The following is a 22,375-nucleotide window of genomic DNA, read 5'->3' on the forward strand; positions in this document are numbered from 1 at the left end:
ACTGTCTCTGCATCTACTAACCATGCAATCTGTCAAAAAAAATCAGGTTTTTTTTCTTTTTATGTATTATGTATTTTGTAGAATTCTATCTGTAACATCTCGTATTTTTACGAAATGTTATATTCTCCAAAAATGTGAGTTTTAAAACTTTTGTAGCAATGTTGTAGATAAATGCACTTAAGTAAGAATTAATCCCTTCTAAATTCTTAGTAAATTAAAATTTTGTTTTGAATTAGAGAAATATTTGCTAGTGTGAAAATATTTGGAGTTGGAGTTTATTTTGGATCTACCTTGTTTCCATTTGAATTGGATTTCTTTTGTTTGAATTGTGTGGGTTTTAATTTGAATTAAGCCAATTCAAATTAAAACCAAAAGCTAACTTTAACCTATAACCTAGTCTGGACCTAAACCCACCAAAAACCCTAGCCCAACCTAACCTGACCCGGCCAAGCCACGAACCCCGCCGGCCCACCTTGACCCGGCTTGCACGGCCCGCGAACCGGCACACAGCCCAGCTCAACGCCACCACCACTTCCTCAGCCCACACCGCACGCCACCCCCTCCCTTTCGCCTTGAGCCGCTGCCCTGTGGGCCCGCCTTGTCAGCTCCACCTTTCTCCCCCTTTCCAACCACCCAGCGCGCCCCCTCCTATGCTTTTTCTCCCCCGCAGCCGACGACGACCGCCTTGCCCGCGTTCCGCACCGAGAGCGCCTGACCTCGCTGACGCCACCATGTGCCGCCTTCTCCAGCTGTCAGCCACGACCCCGTAGGCACCTCGACCTCGATTCGGAGACGCCGTGGATGCTTGCCACGTTGCCCCGCCTCGCGCCGTCCCATCCGTGCCGTCGAACCTCGGCGTCCGCGCCCTAATCAACCTGGACATCGACCCAAACCTAGAGCCCCTGGCTTATATAAGTCCCCGCGGCCACCACAAACCCTAACCGCCTCCCCTCTTCCCCAATCGACCGCCGCCGCCGCCACGCCAGAGAAACAGAGGAAGGCAAGGAGAGGAGGGAGACGGAGAGGAGGACGAGCCGGACCTGAGCACGCCAAGGAAGAAAGGAGGAGGAGAAGGAGCTTCACGTCGCCACCCGAGCCGAGCATCGCCGTCACCAGAAGGAGCCGATGCCGCGCCGCCCGAGCCAAGGACGCCGCCGGAGTTCTTCACCACGCCGGCGCCCGTACGCCTACACCGGAGCCCCAGCTCGGCACGACACAGCTTCGCGTTGACGCTGCATCACCTCGCCACCGCTCCATGCCCTTCTCCCTCGAGCCCGCCGGTGAGCCATCGTTGCGCCGCCCCTTTTTCACCCGGTTCTGTTGCTTGCCGCCATCCCAAGCCACCGCCGTCGTCCTGCCCAGCCAAAGGCCCGACCTTGAGCCGACCTCGCCAAACCACGCGGCTCCGCCGCACACACACCCGCACTTGTACACGCGCCGCTCGCCTCCGGGCCAAAGGACACGCCTTGGCCCTAGCCGCGCGCATGCACCTCACACACACTGCCACGGACCCGCTGGACATGCCCCGCCACACCGATGCCGCGCCGTGGCCACGCCACGACGAGCGCGTGCGCTCGCGCAGGCCAAAGGCCTCGCCTTCTCCCCGTCCGCCCGCGCATGGCCTCGCACGAGCACCACTCCACACGAGCACGCACCAAGCCACCCGTGCCCGGCCTCCCCATCGCCACGCCGCCTCGCCGCGGTTGACCCTAGCCACCTCGTCACCACGGCCCCGCTCGTCACCCACGCCGCGCGACATCGCGACATGGCGTGCACGCGCACACGCACCCCGACCTCACCTTGGACCAAGCCCTGCCTAGCCGAGCACTGTCAGCCGTGCTGCGGCTTCCCGCGCACGCCGGATCGCCTTGCCCTCCATGCCACTCGGGTCACGCTGCTGCTGCCTTGCAGCGCTGGGCCGAGCCGCCGCCGTGCCTCACCGCCTTGCCCTGCTCTGCCTAGGTTGCCTCGCCGCCGCCGCGGACTGGAACGCCAGCGCCTGCGCGCGAGCAACCCCGGACCGTGCCCAGCCTAGCTTGAAGCCGCTGCCGTGGACACACGCGCACAGCCTCGCCGTCCAGCCGAGCCCTCACGCCGACGTTGCTCACGCCGCCGTCGCATCGCTGTTCCGCCATGGCTCCGCCGTCGCCATCGCCGCGGGACCTCACCGTCGATGCCGCCTCTATCCTGCTCTGCCGCGTGAGCCTAGGCACACCCACGCACACACAAGCACACAAGCACACCGGACCGGCCCTGGCCACATCGGATCCAACAAGCTGCTGACACGCGGGACCTAGTAGTAAGAGAGGAGCGCTGACGAGTGGGACCGGATTGTCAGCCAGTGAAGGAAGGAGAAGAAAAGAAAGAAGAGAAGAAAGGAGACGGGCCGCCTTTGGCCCAATTCGCCGGTCCATGGGAGAAAGAAGGAAGGGAAGAAAAAGAAGAAGAAGAGCCGGCCTGATCCTCCTTTGAGCCCGTTAACCCTTTTAACCTTTCCTTTTTCTTTTTCGTTGAAACCGGCATTGACACATGGGTCCCACCTGTCGGTGAGACCTAGTGGCTGACACGTGGACCCCTTGAGCCGTGGACCCATTGACCAGTCAACGGTAAATGTTGACTTGGTCAACACTGATGTCAGCAGGGCCCACTGCTGACGTCAGCAGAGCCGGACCCCTGGATGACGTCATGCTGATGTCAGCATGCCATGTGGCACGCCCAGAGGCTACCACGTGTTGCTGACCGTGTGTTTTCTTTTTCAAAAATCATTTATTAATTCCAGAAAATGATTTAATCTTCAAAAATTCATAATAAATCAATCGGAGCTTTGAAAATTATGAAACCAGTTTTATAATTCTTCTAAAATCATGATCTACGCGTTAGAATAGGTTTGTTGTGTGGTTGGATCTTATTTGAGCAGTTTTGGTGCATCTTTGCACTTTAGTCTCTATAGTTATACATAATTACGATTAGGTCCCTACGAGAAGGAGTTAATCGACGCCCCGGACGCCCAGAAGACCCAGGAGGACGTCCCGGACTACGAGAAGCCCTCGAGACCCCGGAGGACTACGAAGAGTTACTAGGTTCATGCCCATCTATGACTTGAATTCCTATTAGGTATTGCTTGCTAGAATCGCCACTGCTATACTTGTGTGTATGTGAGATAATCCTGCATGGCCTACTTGTATACCATATTCCTTGCATCCCTATATACCTTGATTGATTATTGGATGCTTTGGCTACTGTGAGAGAGAATGGGTATGGGAAATTCCATGATATGATAGTCTTGGCATGCTTTGAGACCCACTTTGTGAGGAGCCAGAGATAGGGCTTTTAGCGGGGGCAAGCTACTGGCCGGGAATGTGTATTGGACACATTCTGGGGAGCACCTGTGGCGGTGCGGGAAAAGAAGAAGGGGGCAATACCTGTTATGGGTGCCTAAGGAGAGGCAATACCTGTTATGGGTGCCTTTAGCGGACCACTGCGGAGGACTGTGTGAGGAGTGCTTGCCCTGGCTCTTATGGACATATGCGGTAACTATGATTTGTGGGACTTTGTAAACGTGCACGCCACTTATCCACTATGAGGGTGGACCCGGTCCGAGCTAGCTATGCGCATCACCAGACCTGTTAGAAGTAGGGTTGTGCGGGGAAGGCCCGATGCGGGAGTAGCATGGGCCTTATATAAACTCCGGATGGCAGGGGGTGGGGCCACACAACTCCAGGGCGACCTCTTGCGAGGGTATGCATCTCAACCTGGGGGGACAAGATGATGCCGTAGCGGTTAGTCTCGTTCTCAGTAAACCGGTGCCTCGGAGTCAGTCGGTCGACGGATCGGCGGGTGATGGGGCTAGTGGGTACAGGTGCGCAACCCCTGCAGGGTGAAAACTATACGTATAGCCGCGTACTCGGTCATGTACATTCTTACTCTTCTGTTACTTCATTTAGTGTAGTAAATCCTGATTTCTACCTCCCTCTAGTCCACTTCCCCCAGTGGAGTCAGATGAGGTGCAGGGAGAGGGAGTTCCTGCACCGCCCCGGGATTTGACCGGTGCCGGTATGGGCCGTGTCGATGAGTGACAGATGACATATATATATATATATATATATATATATATATATATATACTTGCTTGCATAGGAAACCCCAGCCTATCCATTGACTACTTTTATAACTTTTTGCATCCACTTAAAGCTTGCATACAGATGGTGACGTGAATCTATCCCGTCTTTGGGGATAGTCTGGTAGATGCAGGATTCGACTCGCGGATCAAGCCTGAAGATGAAGGAGGAAGTTAAGGACGGTTCGTGCTACACTCCAAGCTACCTGTGAAGAGGAGACATCGAGATGGAGAATGCCCAGAAGATTAGCTACCGCTCCCGACTTCTGTTTGTTTTCCTTTAGCCCAAGTGACTTGTACTCTGATTTTCGTACCACAACCCTCTAAGTTATGTAATAATTAAATCCATGTAATGAATTTCAGTGTTGTATGTCTGTGATATCTAATTGAAATGAGTTCTGTATGTGATAGCTACTGATCCAGGAACTATCACGACGATACAGGGATTCGGGTTCTCCTTCCGGAAACCCAGGTCATTTCACTATCTGCTCACTGTTCTTTCGCAAGGATAATCTACGTTTGTTTAGGATGGTATATTTTGATGTACATCTCTGCGCATAATTCCTAGATATCTAGATGTTTTTTGTTTGGTTTAGATTGCTTTCTTTCCCAGAGTCATCAGTATCTGTGTGAAACTATCATTCCCTTCTGAACGGTTTCTTTTTTGTAGGCAGCTGAGCACGTGATTTCCTGTAGTAGCGGCTTCCCAGCCAATTAGCTCCGAACTGTTTTAAGGCCAGGAATTAGCAGCAACTTTCTCCTCTTTCAGCTCTCACCTAGTGTCATAGTGTGTCATAGGCAATTGCACTCTTATCTACTTTGATATAGATTCTCCTTGCTGATCCTTTTGATTGTGCTCCCCTTTTACAGGAATTTGCAAGGTCCTTAAGGTCATGAAAAAGTGCTAATCCCATCTGCTCTCTGTGAGGTTGCAAATGTTATTTCTCCTCCAATCCTCTGTGTACCCATATTTATTTATATTATTCTTTTAATGCAAACATAATTAGATTTTTCTGTTATATCTAGCCTTACTAATCAAGTGGTTCTACATTTATATATATCCTGACTTGATATAGGTGTTAGCGTTTATATCTGTAGTAAAATAGATTTTACTATGTGTCTAGAAAGAGATAAATTCCTGCTAATGTTTTGAACTGGCACTTCTGCAAATAACATTAACATTATAACGTTAGGAGAGATAAATTTTGTTATGGGTTGGACATTGTTAGTGCTACAGTTTTCAAAGGCCTAACTGAACATAGGCAATATTATGCTTTCCAAATAAATGGCTTTACTCAGGTGACATGCTAACTAACACTATTTCTTGTAGGTTTCCTGATTCTCTGATTTCTAAAACATCACAACAGTTTAGTTGCTGCGAGTTGTAGGTTAGAACTGGTCCTTATGGAATCACCGTAATCACTGTGTCTTTGATGGAATCAACCTAATTTGTCCTGTACGTTATGAGGATTATCAAGGAAGAAATGAAGCAATGGTCTTTTGCAGGGGCTCGAGGAGTATCTCACCTCCTCGCCCTAGCAGCTCCAGCCACTTAGAGGCTTTTGGTCTAGTGTTCCGGGTCATGTCTGTCTTTTTTGTAAGAGTCTCTTAAAACTGGTTTTTGGGTCAGATGCAGGCCCATCATTTATGTAACATTTTGGGCATCTTTTTCCCATTTCTTCTTAATATATTGATGCGCAGCTCTCCTGCGTGTTCGAGAAAAAAAAGTTGTATTGCATTTCTTTAATTTAGTTTCTAAACTGCAATGAGATTTGGCTAATTAATATTCATTCACCGTTTTCTCTTATCTTTTCTGGTTCCACTTTTTTTTTATATATTATGGTTACATTCAGATAATGTTCATTGTCAATGTGTCATATGTTTCTTTACTGCAAACTGCTGCTAGGCAACCTTGGTTTTGTATCTGTCAGTTATCTAAGAGAAATTGGTGAAGATGACAGTACTCTTAGGCTCTGTTTAGTTGGTGAAAAGTTGTTGGTTTTGGTACTGTAGCACATTTCATTGTTACTTGACAAATAATGTTCAATCATGGAATAATTAGGCTTAAAAGATTCATCTCGTGCTAATCAGTTAAACTGTGTAATTAGTTATGTTTTTCAACTGCATTTAATGCTCCATGCATGTGTCCGAACATTCGATGCGACGGGTACTGTAGAATTTTTTTGGGAACTAAACAATGCCTAATATTGGTGGAGGTATAAAGTTATCGTCTAATGGCTACCAAGCAGAGGCTATTATTAAGATATTTTGAGCCTGCTGTGTTCATGGTTGCTTACGAGGCTATGAATGTCCTGCTTTGCATGCTGTTAATAATTATCCTTCATAGTATATATTGTTATGTCGTTGTTGACTATGGTCACCACGAATGGTCTATGAATCACTGGAGCACGCAACTAACCAAGCATGCGTAAGTTCAGCTAGATGTTATCAGGCACTGGGTAGTTGGGACAGCACATCAGAAGAGGATATAGGTAGTCTCTGTCTGATCTGGATTTTATCAAGCACCATATATAGTACCTTGCTTCATTTGTTGATCCTCAATTGTAATACTGATTAAAATGATCCTTCATGTGATTTAGTTTGGTTGATTATAGCTATTCTTGAATGCTAGGTTAGATCACTATCTATCTTTGTGCTTGGAGTTTCTGTCACTGCACTTCGATGCTGTCAAGATTTATCCGAGGAGCTTCAGTTATCTCCACAGAACAGTGCAACATCGATTGTGTCTAATCAACTAATAAGTTCATTTGACACTTCACCTTCTTTTCATTGTGGCATTCTTAGTCCACTTCACTTGGCATCTACAAATTGACCGCCTCTGGCAACCTACATTCCTCCCTCTTCCATTCACAATCTCATCAACACCATACCAAATTCGTTAGCCATGGCCAATCACCCTGCCGCCTCCAGCTCTCCATGATCTATCTCACAGCCTCTGGTAACTACGACCGCACCGTTCTAAATTATAAGTCGTTTTATTTTGTTCTTAGTCAAGACAAGTGTCTTGTTTTGACTAAATGTATAGAAAGATTGACTTAGGATAAATCTGAAATAACTTATAATTTCAAACTAGGATACTAGTAAAAAATTCTTTGTTATTAATAAAACTTTGTGCTCCTTACACCATCGCGATTCAGATCTCGGCAACCCGTGCCAACCAAGAAACGTACGTACAAGCAGCTCAAGCCCCCGCGTACAACAATGCCGGCAGCTTGGGCTCGACGATGGCCTCGAGCGGGACCTTTCGTGGAAGTACGAGCTGGTAGGTCTCCTCCATGGACAAGTCCTCCTTGTCCATCCCATCCGGGAGCCTCCACGCGAAGCCGTGCAGCAGGTTGGCGAGGCTCAACGCGACCACCTTCAGGCCGAGGCTGAATGCCGGGCACATCCGCCGGCCGGACCCAAACGGCAGCATCTTGAACTTGAAGTCCGCCTCCGACGCGGCGGCGATCTTGCTCCCGGCGGCAAACCGCTCCGGCCTGAACTCCTCGGCCGCGTCCCACAGGGCAGGGTCGCGGGCGATGGCCCAGGCGTTGACGAGCACGGTTGTGCCGGCTGGGATGTCGTAGCCGCCCGCCGACGCGTCCTCGCGGGCCAGGCGCGGCACCAGCATCGGCGCCGCCGGGTGCAGGCGCAGGGTCTCCTTGATGATGCAGTCGATGTACGGGAGGTTGGGGAGGTCGCTCTCCCTGACCAGGCGGCCGCCGCCGACAACACGGTCCAGCTCCATGGTTGCCCTGGCTAAGAGCTCGGGGTTCCCGAGGAGCTCCGAGACAGCCCACTCGATGGTCATCCAGGAAGAGTCCGAGCCTCCGATGAGCAGGTCCTGATCGAGCCCCAAAAGAGATTGCATTTCTAATATGAACAGATCCGGACCATTAAAGAGTCCTAAAACTAGATAAATGGGAAGGACGAGATTAGCAGGATCACCAGTATGAGAGCCTTGACATTGTCCCTACTGATGGGCACCTCAAGGTTAGTAGGGTCATCGGCCAGCTGCAGTAGCACGTCCACCATATCCCGCGCCACGAACCTCTCACCCTCGAGCTGCCGCCGCTCGTTGTGCTCGTCGAGGACGTGCTCCAGAAACCGATCGAACCGCCTGCTCATCTTCTTCATCCTCCGAACCAACCCCTGCAGATCCAGCGGCTCCAGCCACGGCACATAATCCCCAATATTGAACGCGCTATTGAGCGCGAAGAACTCATCGACAAGCTCCCTGAACTCGGCGGGCGTCGCCGCCGGCGGCGCGCCCCCGGCCTCCGCCTCCACGTACTTCCTGCCCAGGACCATGCGCGAGATCCCGCCGAGCGCCGCCATTTGCAGGTGCTCCCTGAGCCGCACGGCGCGCCCGCCGGACTCCGCCGCCCGGCGCAGGCCTCGCAGCAGCGCGCGCACCTCGCCGTCGCGGATGTGCTCGAGCGACCCGACCCGCTTGGCGCTGAAGAGCTCGGCGGCGCAGATCCTGCGAGCCTGCCGCAGGTACGTGCCGTAGGGGCCCACATGATGTCGGAGTAGTCGTAGGTGGTGTGCTTGCCGACGGCGAACCTAGGGCCGTCGCAGAACGCCGCATCATGGGTCTTGAGGAAGAACCTGGCCATCTCCGGGGACGAGCCGACGACGACGGGCATGGACCCGAACCAGAGCTGCATGAGCGGGCCGTAGCGCCTGGAGAGCTCGCGGGTGGAGCGGTGCGGCAGCTCGCCCAGCAGGTTGAGGTTGCCGATGATCGGCCATGGCTTGGGGCCCGGTGGGAGGTTGTAGGCCCGGCGGCGGCGGCCGCTGGAAGGGATGGCTTTGAGGAAGAGGGCGGTGGCAAGCACGACGGCGAAGAACGCAGCCCATGGTGATAGCTCCATTGTGGACGTGTACGCTTGCTTACACTTACAGCGGGACGCTAATTTGTAATCCTCATTCTCACATAAATTTGGTTAGCGCGCAACGGCTGAACATTTATAAGCAGGCATGACTGCAATTTGGTTTCTGACTCGCCCGTCGTTCTGCAGGCATGCTGTGGCGACTGGCGAGAGATCGCCATCTTCAGAATCTGATAGACGGATCCCTGTTTGCTTGTAGGATAGCAGCGGCTTTGTATTGTATGTTAGCCATCAGTCTTATCTTCCTAGTTGTATGGTGGAAACGGATTGTAAGTTGTAACCAGACTTCTGAGTAACGACATGCTATCCCTGTTTGTAGAATAGCAGCGGTTTGTATGTTAGCCATTTGTCTTATCTTCTAGTTGTATGGTGGAAAGAGATTGTAATTTGTAACTGGACTTTGCTTCGGCCTTCGGGGACCTCTAATTAATGGTCGCCTGAAAGAAGGTATGTGGACGGTCCATTTCCGACTGTCAGAACAATTTTCCACGTGTCGGAACAATATTTTTTTCGATAAAAACTTTTCAAAGAAAAAATTGAAGAGACTGGAAACCTTTGATGAGAAAAAGTTTGAAAGGAAAAGTTTGAGAAAAAAATGACGAAAAAATTTTATGTCCAAAACCAAAAGGAAAATTTTGGAAAAAAAGTTTACTGAATTTTTTTTCATCCGAAAAATCAAAACAAAAGAAAAAAAGAAAAAGAAAAGCGCCGCTACCCTGAGGAGCACGCCGCCACTGCTGGGGGCGATCGCCTGGATAGGTCCCCGCCGCCGCCGGGGGTGAGGCCCAGGGAGCATGTTGCTGCGCCGTGCGCGGAGCTCACCCTGGGAAGCCCGTCACCGCGCCGCTCCGCCCAGCCACTGCCACCATGAACTCGAGCGCGGGAGATCGCCGTTGCCGCCGCCGCCACTTTGCGCCATCTCCGCCACCTACCGCGCTCAAGAGAGAAAAGAGATAGAAAAAAGAGAGGAGGCCGAGTGAAAGTGGTGAGGTTCCAGTTTGTCCCACCATGTGCGGCCGGTCGGTCGGTCGAATTGACCGTAAATTCTATTGCGTCCGACCAACCGTAGAAACAACATTTGGCTTTTCTTTCGAGTAACGACATGTTATCCCTGTTTGTATAATAGCGACAGCTTTGTAGATTGGCTAGATAACTTGTTATAAATTTTTTTATTGTTCTTACTTTTTCTCAAAAACTATTTTTCTTTCATTTCGAGTAAAATGCATGGTCGATCCTGTAACTTGGCTCGTAGTACCACGTAGGTTCCCAAACTTACAAAATACACATTCAAATTCTCAAACTTGATAATCGTATCATGTGAAGTTCAAATCACCATTTTAAGTTAAGATGAAAGTGTTTCTACTGATGTGTGGAGCTTACATATGGACTCAAGTTTATATTTAATTTTTGTGCTTAACTCTTATTTTTTAAAAAAATCTCTTAAATTTTATTTCAAAACTTTATACCAAATATTTTTTCAATGTTTCCTCCAAAATATGTTCCTTTTCTATTTCTTGATCTTTTTACATTTTTTGTCATATGAGTTTCATTTATGTAAAACCTTTTGGTGTCCTCCCTGTCACAAGCTCATGACGACGTCAGAATTTGATTGTCCAGGTTTCGATTGTGATTCGGATTGATTTGTTCGGGTTCCGAATAGGATTCCAATTGATGGACCGTGGAATCATTGCTTGTTTTAGAAATAGTAGAGATAAGGCACACTAGAAACCACCTTTTATGTAGGTATCTTTATTGAGTCATGATGGATTACATGTATCATTCAACTCTTCGGTCTACCCAACATGACAATAGCTTGTAATATAATAGGCTTTGCATAAAGATCACCATGACCAGTACACACCGAATGCCAAGCCATGCACATGCATGTATGGACTTAATTAAGCACACATATATAGATGGCTCTGCAGCCTGGGCTCGACGACAGCCTCAAGTGGGTCCTTGCGTGGCATCGCGAGCAGAAAGATCTCCTCCATGCTCAGCTCCTCCACCTTGATGCCGTCCGGGAGCCTCCACTCGAAGCCGTGCAGCAGGTTGGCGATGCTCAGCAGGGTCACCTTCATCCCGTGGCCGACCCCAGGGCACATCCGCCGGCCGGAGCCGAAGGGCAGCAGCTCGAAGTCCTGCCCCTTGACATCGATCTTGCTCCCGACGAATCGCTCCGGGCGGAACTCCTCCGGCGCGTCCCACAGCGCGGGGTCGCGGCCGATCCACCACACGTTGACGAACACGGCCGTGCCGGCGGGGATGTCGAAGCCGTCGACGCTGGCGTCCTCCCGAGCTAGGTGGGGCACCAGAGTCGGCGCAACAGGGTGCAGGCGGAAGGTTTCCTTGAGGATGGCCTCGATGTAGGGGAGGGCTGGCAGGTCCCCCTCTGTGACCAGGCGTTCGCGCCCCACCACACAGTCCAGCTCCTCGGCGGCCTTGCCTAGCACCTTGGGGTTCCTGATGAGCTCCGACATCGCCCACTCGATGGTCGCAGCGGCAGTATCTGATCCTCCGAGGAGTGCGTCCTGCGTGATACATCAAGGTTAGGTTGTGTATGAGCACTATGAGATCGTAACAAGTAACAACAACATGGTAATTTGACCCGTTGATTATTAAGAAACTAGCTAGTACCAATGTTTTTTTTTAAATTAGCTAGTGCACCAATGTGAGATGGAAATTGGGGGCACATGCAACACCTGTACGATAGCCTTCACATTGTCCCTGGTGAGCTGGACCTCAAGGTTAGGGTCATCCGCCTGCTGCAGCAGCACGTCCACCAGGTCTCTCGCCACGAAACCCTCTCCCTCGAGGCGCCGCCGCCGGTCGTGCTCGTCCAGAACACGGTCCAGAAACTGATGGAACTTCCTGTTCATCCTCTTCATCCTCCTGACGTACCCCTGCAGGTCCAGCCAATCCAGCCACGGTATGAAATCGCCGATGTTCGACGCGCCGTGGAGCGCCAAGAACTCTTCCACCATCTCCCGGAACTCGGCCGGCGTCAGCACCGGCGGCGAGCCCCCCTCCTCCTCTTGGCCGATGTACTTCCTGCCGAGGACCATGCGCGAGATCACGCCGAGCGTCATGTTCTGCACGTAGTCCCTGAGCCGCACGGCGCACCCGGACGCCTCGAGCAGGCCGCGCAGCATCCCGCGCACCTCCTCGCCGCGGATGAGCTCGAAGGTCTGGAGCCGCTTGGCGCTGAAGAGCTCGGCGGCGCAGATCCGGCGCGCCTCGCGCAGGTAGGGCCCGTACTGGCACCACATGATGTCGGAGGCGTCGAACGCGCCGTACTTGCCGATCGCGAACCTGGGGCGGTCGGCGAAGGCGGCGTCGCTGGTCTTGAGGAAGAACCTGGCCATGTCGACGGACGAGCCGACGACGGCGGGCAGGGACCCGAGCCGGAGCTGCATGAGCGGGCCGTACCGCTTGGAGAGCTCGTGCATGGAGCGGTGCGGCAGCTCGCCGATGAGGTTGAGGTTTCCGATGATTGGCCATGGCTTGGGGCCTGGCGGGAGGTTGTAGGTGCGGCGGCGCCCTCGGGTAACTATGGCTTTGAGGAAGACTGCGGTGAGGAGCACGATGAACGCAGCCCATGTTATTGGAAGCGCCATTGCATTACTTGGAAGTTTGGGTGGATACCTAGCTAAATGATGTCTGCTTCTTTGATTGACTGATGAAGGGCTTGAGCTTAAAGGGTGGGTGATCTTGTAGTGACACGCGCGTGTTGTATAAATATTATGGCCTTGTTTGGTTTCTTCTAGAGATTCTAGAATACGCAAGCCGAGAAGATAATCTTGCATGCATGGAGTACTATTTGCAAAACTTTTTTATGGATGGGCATAACATTTCACGACGAATCTAATGACGGTAATTAATTGATGATTGGCTACAGTGATGCTACATAATCATCCTCTAATCACGCGGTTAAAGATCTCATCAGATTCATCAGGGGTTCTGGAGTTGGTTTTGTAAATTACTTTTATTTGACACTCCTAATTAGCGGTCGAAGTCCTTTGTCCTTTCTAGAACTTCTAGACTGAAACCAAACAGAGTTTTGCAATGGTGTAGATATAGTGTAGATGTCTTCTCTCTTAATGGTGTAGCTATAGTGTAGATGTCTTCTCTCTTAATGGTCGATCAGCTCGATCCATTTTTTTTCTTTCGAGAAAAACGTCGTCTCCCTCACGCAGGCAATTACTTGCACGTTGTAATCTCGTCGTAGTGCAGACAGCATCATTATTGGCTAGACATTTTGCAATGTCTCTTAGCTTGAGTCAATATTACTTGATACGTAACTCCTCCACTGCCCTTTCACGCCATATGCGTGGATGCATGCGTCGCTTCTTTTCAGTCGTATAGTCAAGTCGGCATCCATCTGGTTACACGTGTCAGTTGTCTTAATCAGTGTTATCTTACTATTACTAATTGGAGGCTTTTTTTGAAGCCTCCAGATGAAGCCACCTAGGATCCTAGTTAGACAATCTAAAAAATAAAGAAATTTAATATATTCTCACAAAAATTAGAAACATCCGGCCATTAATTCGGCAACTCTAATCATAATAGTCATTGGATTTGTTATATTTTTCTTATAAATTACCTACCTTTGCCATTATGAAAATAGACTAAAGTAACCCCCTAAATATGTATCTAAATTATCCACCTTTGCTATTATAAAAAAAATAATATAAAGTAACCCCCTAATCTTCATGTAAATTACCTACTTATGCCATTATAAAATAGTATCGAATAACCCCCTATATATTCAGTATCCAGGGTACAATATAGTACTACTATATATATATAATCCAATGATAACACAATAAAAATTTAAAATAAATCCAAATCCTAAATCAAAATTATATGATTATATTAAAATTTTAAAGCGCATCAATATAAAATTCTAACTTCTATCATTATTAATTTATTATTTATGTTATTATTTATATAAAAATACTAACCATAATGTGTGTGTCATCATATATTCATGTATGAGATAAGAGATAAGAATATAAATTTTCATATTGTTCACATAACTCAAACAAAATGTTCAATTAAATACATATCAAACATACATGGATGTGTGATGCAAAGTGAGAAATTTTTTTTGTAACTAAGCCTATCATGTTTTTTACAATTATATAATGATAAATATGTATCTTTACACTACTGGATTAAAATATTTAATTGGTTAAAGAGAGCGTGAGATAGATCATTATTAGATATCTTAACTAGCCCGTGCAGGAGCACGCGTTGATAGACTAGTATAGTAGAATTGCAGTGGGTTATGATGACCTTTATTTCTAGCAAAATGTGAATGCGAAAGAAGTGGTTGCTTGGTTAGGCTTTTCCTACCACCAGTGTCTACCATTGAGAATACATAACTTTTGTCTCAAAGCCCAAACTTGAGTTCCATTCGACGTTGTTCCCACCAGATCACATCCATTGATTTTGCAAGTAGTTGGCAGCAATAGTCATTACATCTATTTTGCTTCTTAAACTACCCTTTGGTCCTATAAGAATAAGCATAAAAGTAACTCTCTAAACCTCTATCAAAATTAAGTACCCACACTTGTTACTTTGAGAATAATAAAATAAAATATAAACTCCTGAATTTACATATAATTATCCATAGTTGACATTTTAAAAGAATAAAATAATCCTCAAATTACATATAAATTACTCTTTTTCATTATAAATAAATAAATTAAAGTCATGTCTAAATCCTCATCTGAATACTGATGACATACTATTATGAAAAATAGCACCCAAAAATACCTATATTAATGCTTCTAAATCACCATTTCCTCAAATGATGTCATCAATGCCGGCGCCAGCGCTATGCCGACTACAATTTTCTCCAATGGTTTCTCGTATCACCTAACATTCACGGACCTGCATGTAGGATAGTACATCGATATAGCCTCCAGCGAGAAAATTCCTGCAACAAGCAGCACCATTGCCAGCCAGCATGACGCCAGCTGAGATTTCTCCCTGTGCTCTCCGAGCCAAGTCCGCACGCTAACACAAGAAGGTCAGCTACCGATGAAGCAGTCGCCCTGCATCGTCGCCCCCTCGAGCAGCCATCCACCAACTGCCCCATCCATCAGCGAGCAGGCAACTCCCCAACCGCTGACGCGTCAGCCACCCGGGCGAGGCCAGATCCGGCCCCATCGGTCGTGGATCCAGCGGCGCCACCACCGGGCAGAGGGTGCCTCGACACGAAGGAGCAGGCAAGGTGTGGCGGCCGCCGCCTAGCGGGCACGCGGACACCCTCCACCAGTCCTGCAGTTGCCGGACATGCGACCGGCCGCATCCCACCAGGCTGCCACCACAGCAGTAGGTCCAGTATGGTGGGGGACGCATCCGCCCTATGGACGGCGGATCCAGTCATCGGAGGGCCACCAGCGAGCTTTTGCGGACGCGCCGAGGCGAAGGAGAAGACCTCGCCGCCGCCATCCTTGCAGTCCGGCCTGCTCAGGCAGCGGGCGAGGGAATGGGGCCCCGTGGGGGGGGGGGGGGGGGGGGTGGCTCAACTATTTATATGCAGATATGAGCTACAAATTATGTGTGTACATATATACTCATTGTCTCATTCTGTCATTCATCTCTCTACATATATATAGAACATACTGTCTACCTAGTAAATAAAGGCTTTACAGAAACACCAACCAATATATAGAGCAGCAAGCACTACACACACATGCACCGCACGCCAACAACACATGCATATATACATATACTTTGCGGATACTAGTCACTTGTAGTCTTGTATCCAAACCTTTCCATTTGCTTGGGCTCGATGACAGCCTCGAGCGGGACCTTACGTGGCATCGCGAGTAGGAAGGTCTCCTCCATGCTCAGCTGCTCCACCGTCATGCCACTCGGGAGCCTCCACGTAAAGCAGTGTACAAGGTTGGCGATGCCCAGCAGGGTCATCTTCAGCCCCAGGCTGTACCCAGGGCACATCCGCCGGCCGGACCCGAACGGCAGCAACTCGAAGTCCTGTCCCTTCACGTCGACCTCACTCCCAATGAACCGTGCCGGACGGAACTCCTCCGGCGCCTCCCACAGCGCGGGGTCACGGCCGATAGACCAGACGTTGACGAACACGGTCGTGCCGGCGGGGATGTCGTAGCCGTCCACGGAGGTGTCCTCGCGGGCAAGGTGGGGCGCCAGCAGCGGCGCCGCCGGGTGCAAGCGCAAGGTCTCCTTGAGGACAGCCTCCATGTAGGGGAGCTGGGGGAAGTCTCGCTCCGTGACCAGGCGTTCGCGGCCGACGACGCGGTCCAGCTCCTCGGTGGCCTTGGCTAGTGCCTCTGGGTTCTTGAGGAGCTCCGAGATTGCCCACTCGATGGTCATAGTGGAAGTATCTGAGCCCGCAAGGATCATGTCCTGCAGCATAACAGAGTTGCATGAACTGGGGAAAATTAATTCACTGTTCTAAAGATGACATCCTAGCTATAGTACTAATTAATCACCTGTGTGAGGGCCTTAACATTGTTCCTGCTGAGCTGGACCTCAAGGCTAGGGTCGTCGGCCAGCTGCAGCAGCACGTCCACCATGTCTCTTGCCACGAACCCCCCTCCCTCGAGCCGTCGCCGCTGGTCGTGCTCGTCCAGGATATGGTTCAGGAACTGGTCGAACATCTTGCTCGCCCTCTTCATCCTCCCGACGTACCCCTGCAGGTCCAGCCAGTCCAGGCAAGGTACGAAATCGCCAATGTTAAAAACGCCATTCAGCGCGAACAACTCGTCCACTATCTCCCTGAATTCGGCGGCCGCCGCCTCCCCCTGGATGTACTTCTTGCCGAGCACCATGCGCGAGATCACGCCGAGCGTCATCATCTGCAGGTGGCTACGGAGCCGCACGACGCGCCCGGCCGACGACGCCTCTCGCAGGCCGCGGAGCATCCCGCGCGCCTCCTCGTCGCGGATGTGCTCGAACGAGTCGAGCCGCCTGGCGCTGAAGAGCTCCGTGGCGCAGATTCTGCGCGCCTGGCGCAGGTACGCCCCGTACTGGGACCACATGATGTCGGAGGAGTCGTACGCGGTGTACCTGCCGATCGAGAGCGTCGGGCGGCCGGAGAACGCCGCGTCGTTGGTCTTGAGGAATAACCTGGCCATCTCGGCGGACGAGCCGACGACGACGGGCATCGACCCGAACCGGAGGTGCATGAGAGGGCCGTGCAGCTTGGAGAGCTCGTGGATGGAGCGGTGCGGCAGCTCACCCAAGAGGTTGAGGTTGCCGATAATCGGCCACGGCTTGGGGCCCGGCGGGAGGTTGTAGGCGCGGCGGCGCCTGCGGGAAGCCATGGTTTGGAGGAAGAGCACGGTGATGAGCACGACGGTGAGGAACGTAGGCCATGGTGGGAGCGCCATGCATGTATATGGGTTCGACAATTAAGTGATGGATGGGTTGATCTTGGCTCCTTATAGGAATGTAAAACCTCTCCTGAGCTGTGGAAAACCTCAACGTAACTCATCATCTGCCCTTTCACGCCATATCTGGATCCATGCGTTTTTCCTTCTTCGGATTGTTGGGTAAATGATCTATTGTGATATTTATAGATGAGGTTGATGTGCTTATAGAGAGCAGATTTAACCTTTGCGGGTGCCCTAAGTAGTGGTGGCCAAGGCTAAGCGATGGGCGCTGGTAGTCTTCTCCTGCACATGAGGGTTGCCATTGTGACTTATGAACTCGAAACGGTGGCAAATAAGCTGGAAATGACATGGGCGTGCGCGCTGTACTTGTTTAAAACTACTTGTAGTATCGGCCAATATATTAGCCCCTATTTATTTATTATTTGTTATTTTATTATTTATTTATTTAGTAGTAGTAGTTGTTGTTGTTGATGGCTGTGGCAGCTAATAAGACTTTCAAGTATCTTGATGAGTCTATTGATCTGTGAAAACCTGAAACGTAACAGCATGTACATCAGCTGTCCTTTCACGCACGCCATACGCGTGGATAATCCACCTAATTAAATACCGAATCGGATCGAATGTCATGGTCAAGTCGGCATCCACGTAGTTCACGTGTTACTTTGGCTGGTGTCTAGGACTAGTTCCTATTCGGATAAATCTCCATGGCTGGAGATTTTTAGTAATCTTTTTTCTGTCTTTGTATATTGAGCTTTTTTTAACCCATGATTTTATTATTAGGGAATATCATAGGACTTAGTTTGCACTACTACAAAAACGATTGGTAGGAACGCCCTGATTGTTTTTCAGGGACGGATAAAAATTTCACCCGATGCTACAAATAGAACGGGGTTACTGTAGCATCCGACCCGTTCCTAGAAAAACATTTTTAGCGGCGGGTCACCCCTCATCCGCCCCTAAAAATGAGCATCATTTTCAGGGGCGGTTCATGGGGTCACCCACCCCTAAAAAGAGCATTTCTAGGGGCGGGTGATGCCATAAACCACCCCTAAAAATGGTGGCATTTGTAGGGGCGGGTCATGGCCTCACCGTTCGTACAAAATGCATTTTTAGGGACGGGTGATGGCATGGCCCGCCCCTACAAATAGTTCCACGCAAAAAAATCATAACTTTTCATATGATCTTGGATGAAGTCAAATTTTATATCAAAATTGTAGAGAATGACGAGATCTAAAACTTTGTAGTTGATAACCTTTTCATTTAAGGTCATCTATCGGTCCAAAAAATTATTGTTAGATCTCTAATAGATATAACTATATAGTATCTCATATAACTCAAGTTATACTTTGAGGTTACCACAATCTTAACTTTTATATACACTGAAATATACTTGACATATTTTTTTTGTTTCTATAGTTCACAATAACTATAGTGTAGAAGTTTCACATTTTTTTAATTTGTTTTGCTATATGTAACAATTAAATGAATTTTTAGATAAAATAAAAAAATATTTTTAGGGGCGGGTGATGGCGTCACCCGCCCTAAAAATGCGTTTGTAGGGGCGGGTGATGGCGTCACCCGCTCCTACAAATCAATTTTCGAGTTAATATAAAACAATAGCATACCTCATAGAGTCACAAGTGCTTGTGTAGTGTAGTGGTAAGGAAGGTTCGCACGAGGCTGGAGTAGGCGGTTCGAATCCCAGGTGATGCAGCAAGTGTGTATATTTTGTCAAAAAATTGTAGATTGACACTACAGGGCTAGTGGTGGTCACTGGTTAGCTAGGATATTTTTTTCTTTTTTCTTTTGCTATTTTCGTTTTTTAACCTTTTTTATTTTTTAGGACAAGGATTTATAGGGGCGGGCCATGGCATGACCCGCCCCTGAAAATGTCATTTTTAGCTGCGAAAATTAGAGGCGGGTACAACATCTGCCCCTAAAAATTATTTTTGCAGTAGTGTTGTCCGAGAGATTAAAAATGTAATTGCTTCCTAACTTTACAGCTGAATGTCAATAAAATTGTTTAATTAGAAAAAAGTCAAGTTTGTTTACTTCTTATCTTATTATAGGAATATGTCAATCGTTTATGATATAACGAAATATGCCCTCCGACATGACAATACAGGATGGAAAACAGTAAAAAAAAGAACTGCAACTTGTGGTATAGCTTATTTTTCATCTAGACCTCGAGTCTGCAACTTACCACAGCTATTTGCATTTACGGATAATTATCCTGTTAATGATAGTCGATATATCCTCGACAGCAAGGAACATGCGGAAAATTCTTCAATATTAAGATATTTCAACTCAATAATCTCTCGAATGTGCTGCATGTAATTTGTATGGATGAGTATGCGTGTATTTGTATGGATGAACGTGTGAGTATATCATGTGCTCGAAAAATCAGTGAAAAAGGTCCTTCCCTAGCTCTTGTTTTAAACCATCTGTTAGAACAAGTTGTTTAATGCGCAGTGTGGATTGTTATTGTATCACGTCTTCAACACATTGCTCGAAGATAAACCTTCAGTGGCTAGGTTTCTTATTGAGTTACACACATGTATGTGTTGACACCGTTTTTTGACATGTGTTAAGGAAGGTGATTTTAGTGAAGGGAAGATTGCCGATTTAAAAGAAACCAAAAGATGTACAGGGTTGGAATCGGCCGATAGGGTCCGTCCGATGGACTGAAGGAATATTCTTTGGAGATGCTGATCCGCTCGCTCTGGTGCTCGACCGACAAGGAGTTGCCGATGAATCAAGAAGAGAAAAGAAGTCCGGATTCTATGAAGATTCTGATGATTCGGTTGTAATATTTTAGTATAGTTTAAATTAGGAAGTATTTTCTTTTTAGTCAAGTAATGTTTGCCGTAATCGGCTAGGATTTGATAGTGCTAGGCTATATATATCAGTTGTAAAGGATCGGAAGAATTTGATACACATCCAATACAAAAAGCTTTACAATTTCCTTGCACTTTTTCGGCGACTTCGCCTTTTCTTTTTCTTTTCGACGAGTTCTTTCAAGTTGATCAAGGACGTCTCACATTCGAGTGACTTTGTTTGCTGGTGAGTTTTCATTTTACCGAGTATATTTGAGCTTTAGCTACCGGACGCATCGCTGTGGCTTCGTTCAGATCTATTCAAAAGTTATCGAGTTTATCTAGGCTTTGATCTCGGGCGCATCGCTGTTTTCTAGTCTAGATTTATTCACAATTTATCGATATCAGCTAGATTTGTAGGTTTTTCCTATGCTTTTTGGCCATTATCACATATATCTGCTAGAAGCATATTAGATCGGTTTTAGATTTTGCAGTAATACTTTGTTATCTTAAAAGCCGATTTAGATCTGTTTCAAGCCTTGCATTATCTGAGTTACAAATTCTTAGCTTAGATTTTGTTATATACGTGCAATCGGCTACTCTAAGCTGATTTTGTCATTTCTCGCATCGGCTGATCCTGCCGACGCGCTCGTTTATTACACACTCGCATTTAATATCTTTTTGTCGTCTTCTGTATCGGCAGAGCCTGCCGATACGTCTGTGTGAGAGATATTCGGAATCCCAGCCGATACGCTCTCGAATTTGACTTTGTTTTATCCCTTGTCAATTACATGTCAAATTGGCTGGCACGTTTGGTTGACTTTCTGGAGCTTGGCGAACACTTGCCCTCGGATTCCACTGTGTGGATTTTTGCGTCAACACATCTTTTGGCACGCCCGATGGGACCGAAAGCTTTAAAATGGCGGAACTTGGTGATCCTTCTGTAGTCAATGAAGAGAACTACGTCTCTGTTCCTGAAGACAAGCTTAAAGAAGATCAAAAGAAGGAGTATGAGGAGCTAGTGGAAAAGTTTAAACGTTAATGCCTCAAGTCATACAGCGTCACCAGATCTGGTGACGTGATCAATAAGTTTAATCTTCCATCCTTCCAGCCATTGGCAGAAGCGCAATGTGAAAACAAGATGATAGATGCGGTTGGTCAAGCTGTGGCACAAGCATTTGTCAATAGCGCGACAGTCATGGGCAACACGGTACACAATGCAATGGTCAAGACTTTTGCTGAAGGCACTTTCCCGGGTTGCATGGATCCTTGTTATATACAGCCAGATCAGATGCAGTATGTTCCCTTGGAGGTGTCCATGGCAGCAGCTTTGTCGGCTCTAAATAGCCAGGCAGAAGTGAGTAATAGTCAAACGCCACCACAGACTACCACTGCGACATCCACGTCTACGACATCTCCTATCTACTTGACTACTCCGCCTATCCCTACAGCTGTGCAGGATGGGTCTGCATCTGGATTTCCTAAAGGTTGGAATCCGATGACTGGATATGGTATGCCTCCAGATTTCTTTACCACACCATCTAGGACACAGTTTAATGCATCGACTACACAGCCGATGACCTCTCACCCGGGACAGCAGAATGCACAAGGTACATGGAGTCCGCAGATGGCTGCACAATCCAATGCATCAGCACCACCGCCGATGACCCCACATCAACGTCTCACTATCCTGCTCCAGCCCCAGTCTCCTTCAGAAGTGCTGATTTCACAATCTCCTCTCCAGATGGGAGTCAACTGGGTTTTCCACAATCAGACGACTGGACAGTTACGATGTGTCAACATACCATATATGGATTCTACTGGTCAGCAATCGGCTAGTCCATCGGTTCCACAACCAACAATGACTCAGTAGACACCCAATCAGGTGGCTCAACAAGCACACCAGATGCCGTCGGCTGGGCTGTCGATGATGCCTATGTCACCACAGCCTACGATGATGATGAACTCAGCAAATATGGCTTCTCCTCAGCAGATGCCAGCAGCTGATCAGCAGGTTGATTGGAACACTAAGATAGCTGAAGTGATGAGGGAACAATTTGGCTTAAGGCCAAAACAACAGTCTGTCATGTACAAGACTCCTTATCCTCCGGCTTATAATCAGATTCCTCTCCCATACAAATACAAGTTGCCTGACTTC

General features: G+C 48.5%; 2 protein-coding genes, 1 long non-coding RNA gene and 1 pseudogene across 7 annotated transcripts; 1 reads left to right on the plus strand and 3 right to left on the minus strand.

The window, feature by feature from the left end:
- Positions 1 to 666: 666 nt before the first annotated feature.
- On the plus strand, positions 667 to 5,896 carry LOC120680029. 5 transcript variants are annotated; one of them, XR_005677445.1, is made up of 4 exons: positions 672 to 1,280; positions 4,237 to 5,044; positions 5,447 to 5,504; positions 5,585 to 5,896. It is a non-coding gene; the product is annotated as an uncharacterized LOC120680029 (long non-coding RNA). The 5 variants fall into 5 exon arrangements; XR_005677446.1 differs by having other exon boundaries at positions 675 to 1,280; positions 4,237 to 4,588; positions 4,787 to 5,044; positions 5,447 to 5,896; XR_005677443.1 differs by having other exon boundaries at positions 667 to 1,280; positions 4,237 to 5,504.
- Positions 5,897 to 7,212: 1,316 nt separating this feature from the next.
- On the minus strand, positions 7,213 to 9,190 carry LOC120680048 (annotated as a pseudogene).
- Positions 9,191 to 10,736: 1,546 nt separating this feature from the next.
- LOC120680058 (trimethyltridecatetraene synthase-like) lies at positions 10,737 to 12,678 on the minus strand. Its single transcript, XM_039961706.1, has 2 exons — positions 11,717 to 12,678; positions 10,737 to 11,545 (listed from the first exon to the last, which is right to left on the minus strand). Exons 1-2 carry the CDS (start codon positions 12,629 to 12,631, stop codon positions 10,913 to 10,915), a joined length of 1,548 nt encoding a protein of 515 aa, XP_039817640.1. The 5' UTR covers positions 12,632 to 12,678; the 3' UTR covers positions 10,737 to 10,912.
- Positions 12,679 to 15,545: 2,867 nt separating this feature from the next.
- LOC120680068 (dimethylnonatriene synthase-like) lies at positions 15,546 to 17,535 on the minus strand. Its single transcript, XM_039961716.1, has 2 exons — positions 16,499 to 17,535; positions 15,546 to 16,412 (listed from the first exon to the last, which is right to left on the minus strand). The coding sequence occupies exons 1-2, from the start codon at positions 17,396 to 17,398 to the stop codon at positions 15,771 to 15,773; spliced, it is 1,542 nt and encodes a 513-aa protein (XP_039817650.1). The 5' UTR covers positions 17,399 to 17,535; the 3' UTR covers positions 15,546 to 15,770.
- Positions 17,536 to 22,375: the final 4,840 nt, after the last annotated feature.

Source organism: Panicum virgatum, chromosome 2K (assembly GCF_016808335.1).
Source record: "Panicum virgatum strain AP13 chromosome 2K, P.virgatum_v5, whole genome shotgun sequence".
NCBI classification, from domain to species: Eukaryota; Viridiplantae; Streptophyta; class Magnoliopsida; order Poales; family Poaceae; genus Panicum; species Panicum virgatum.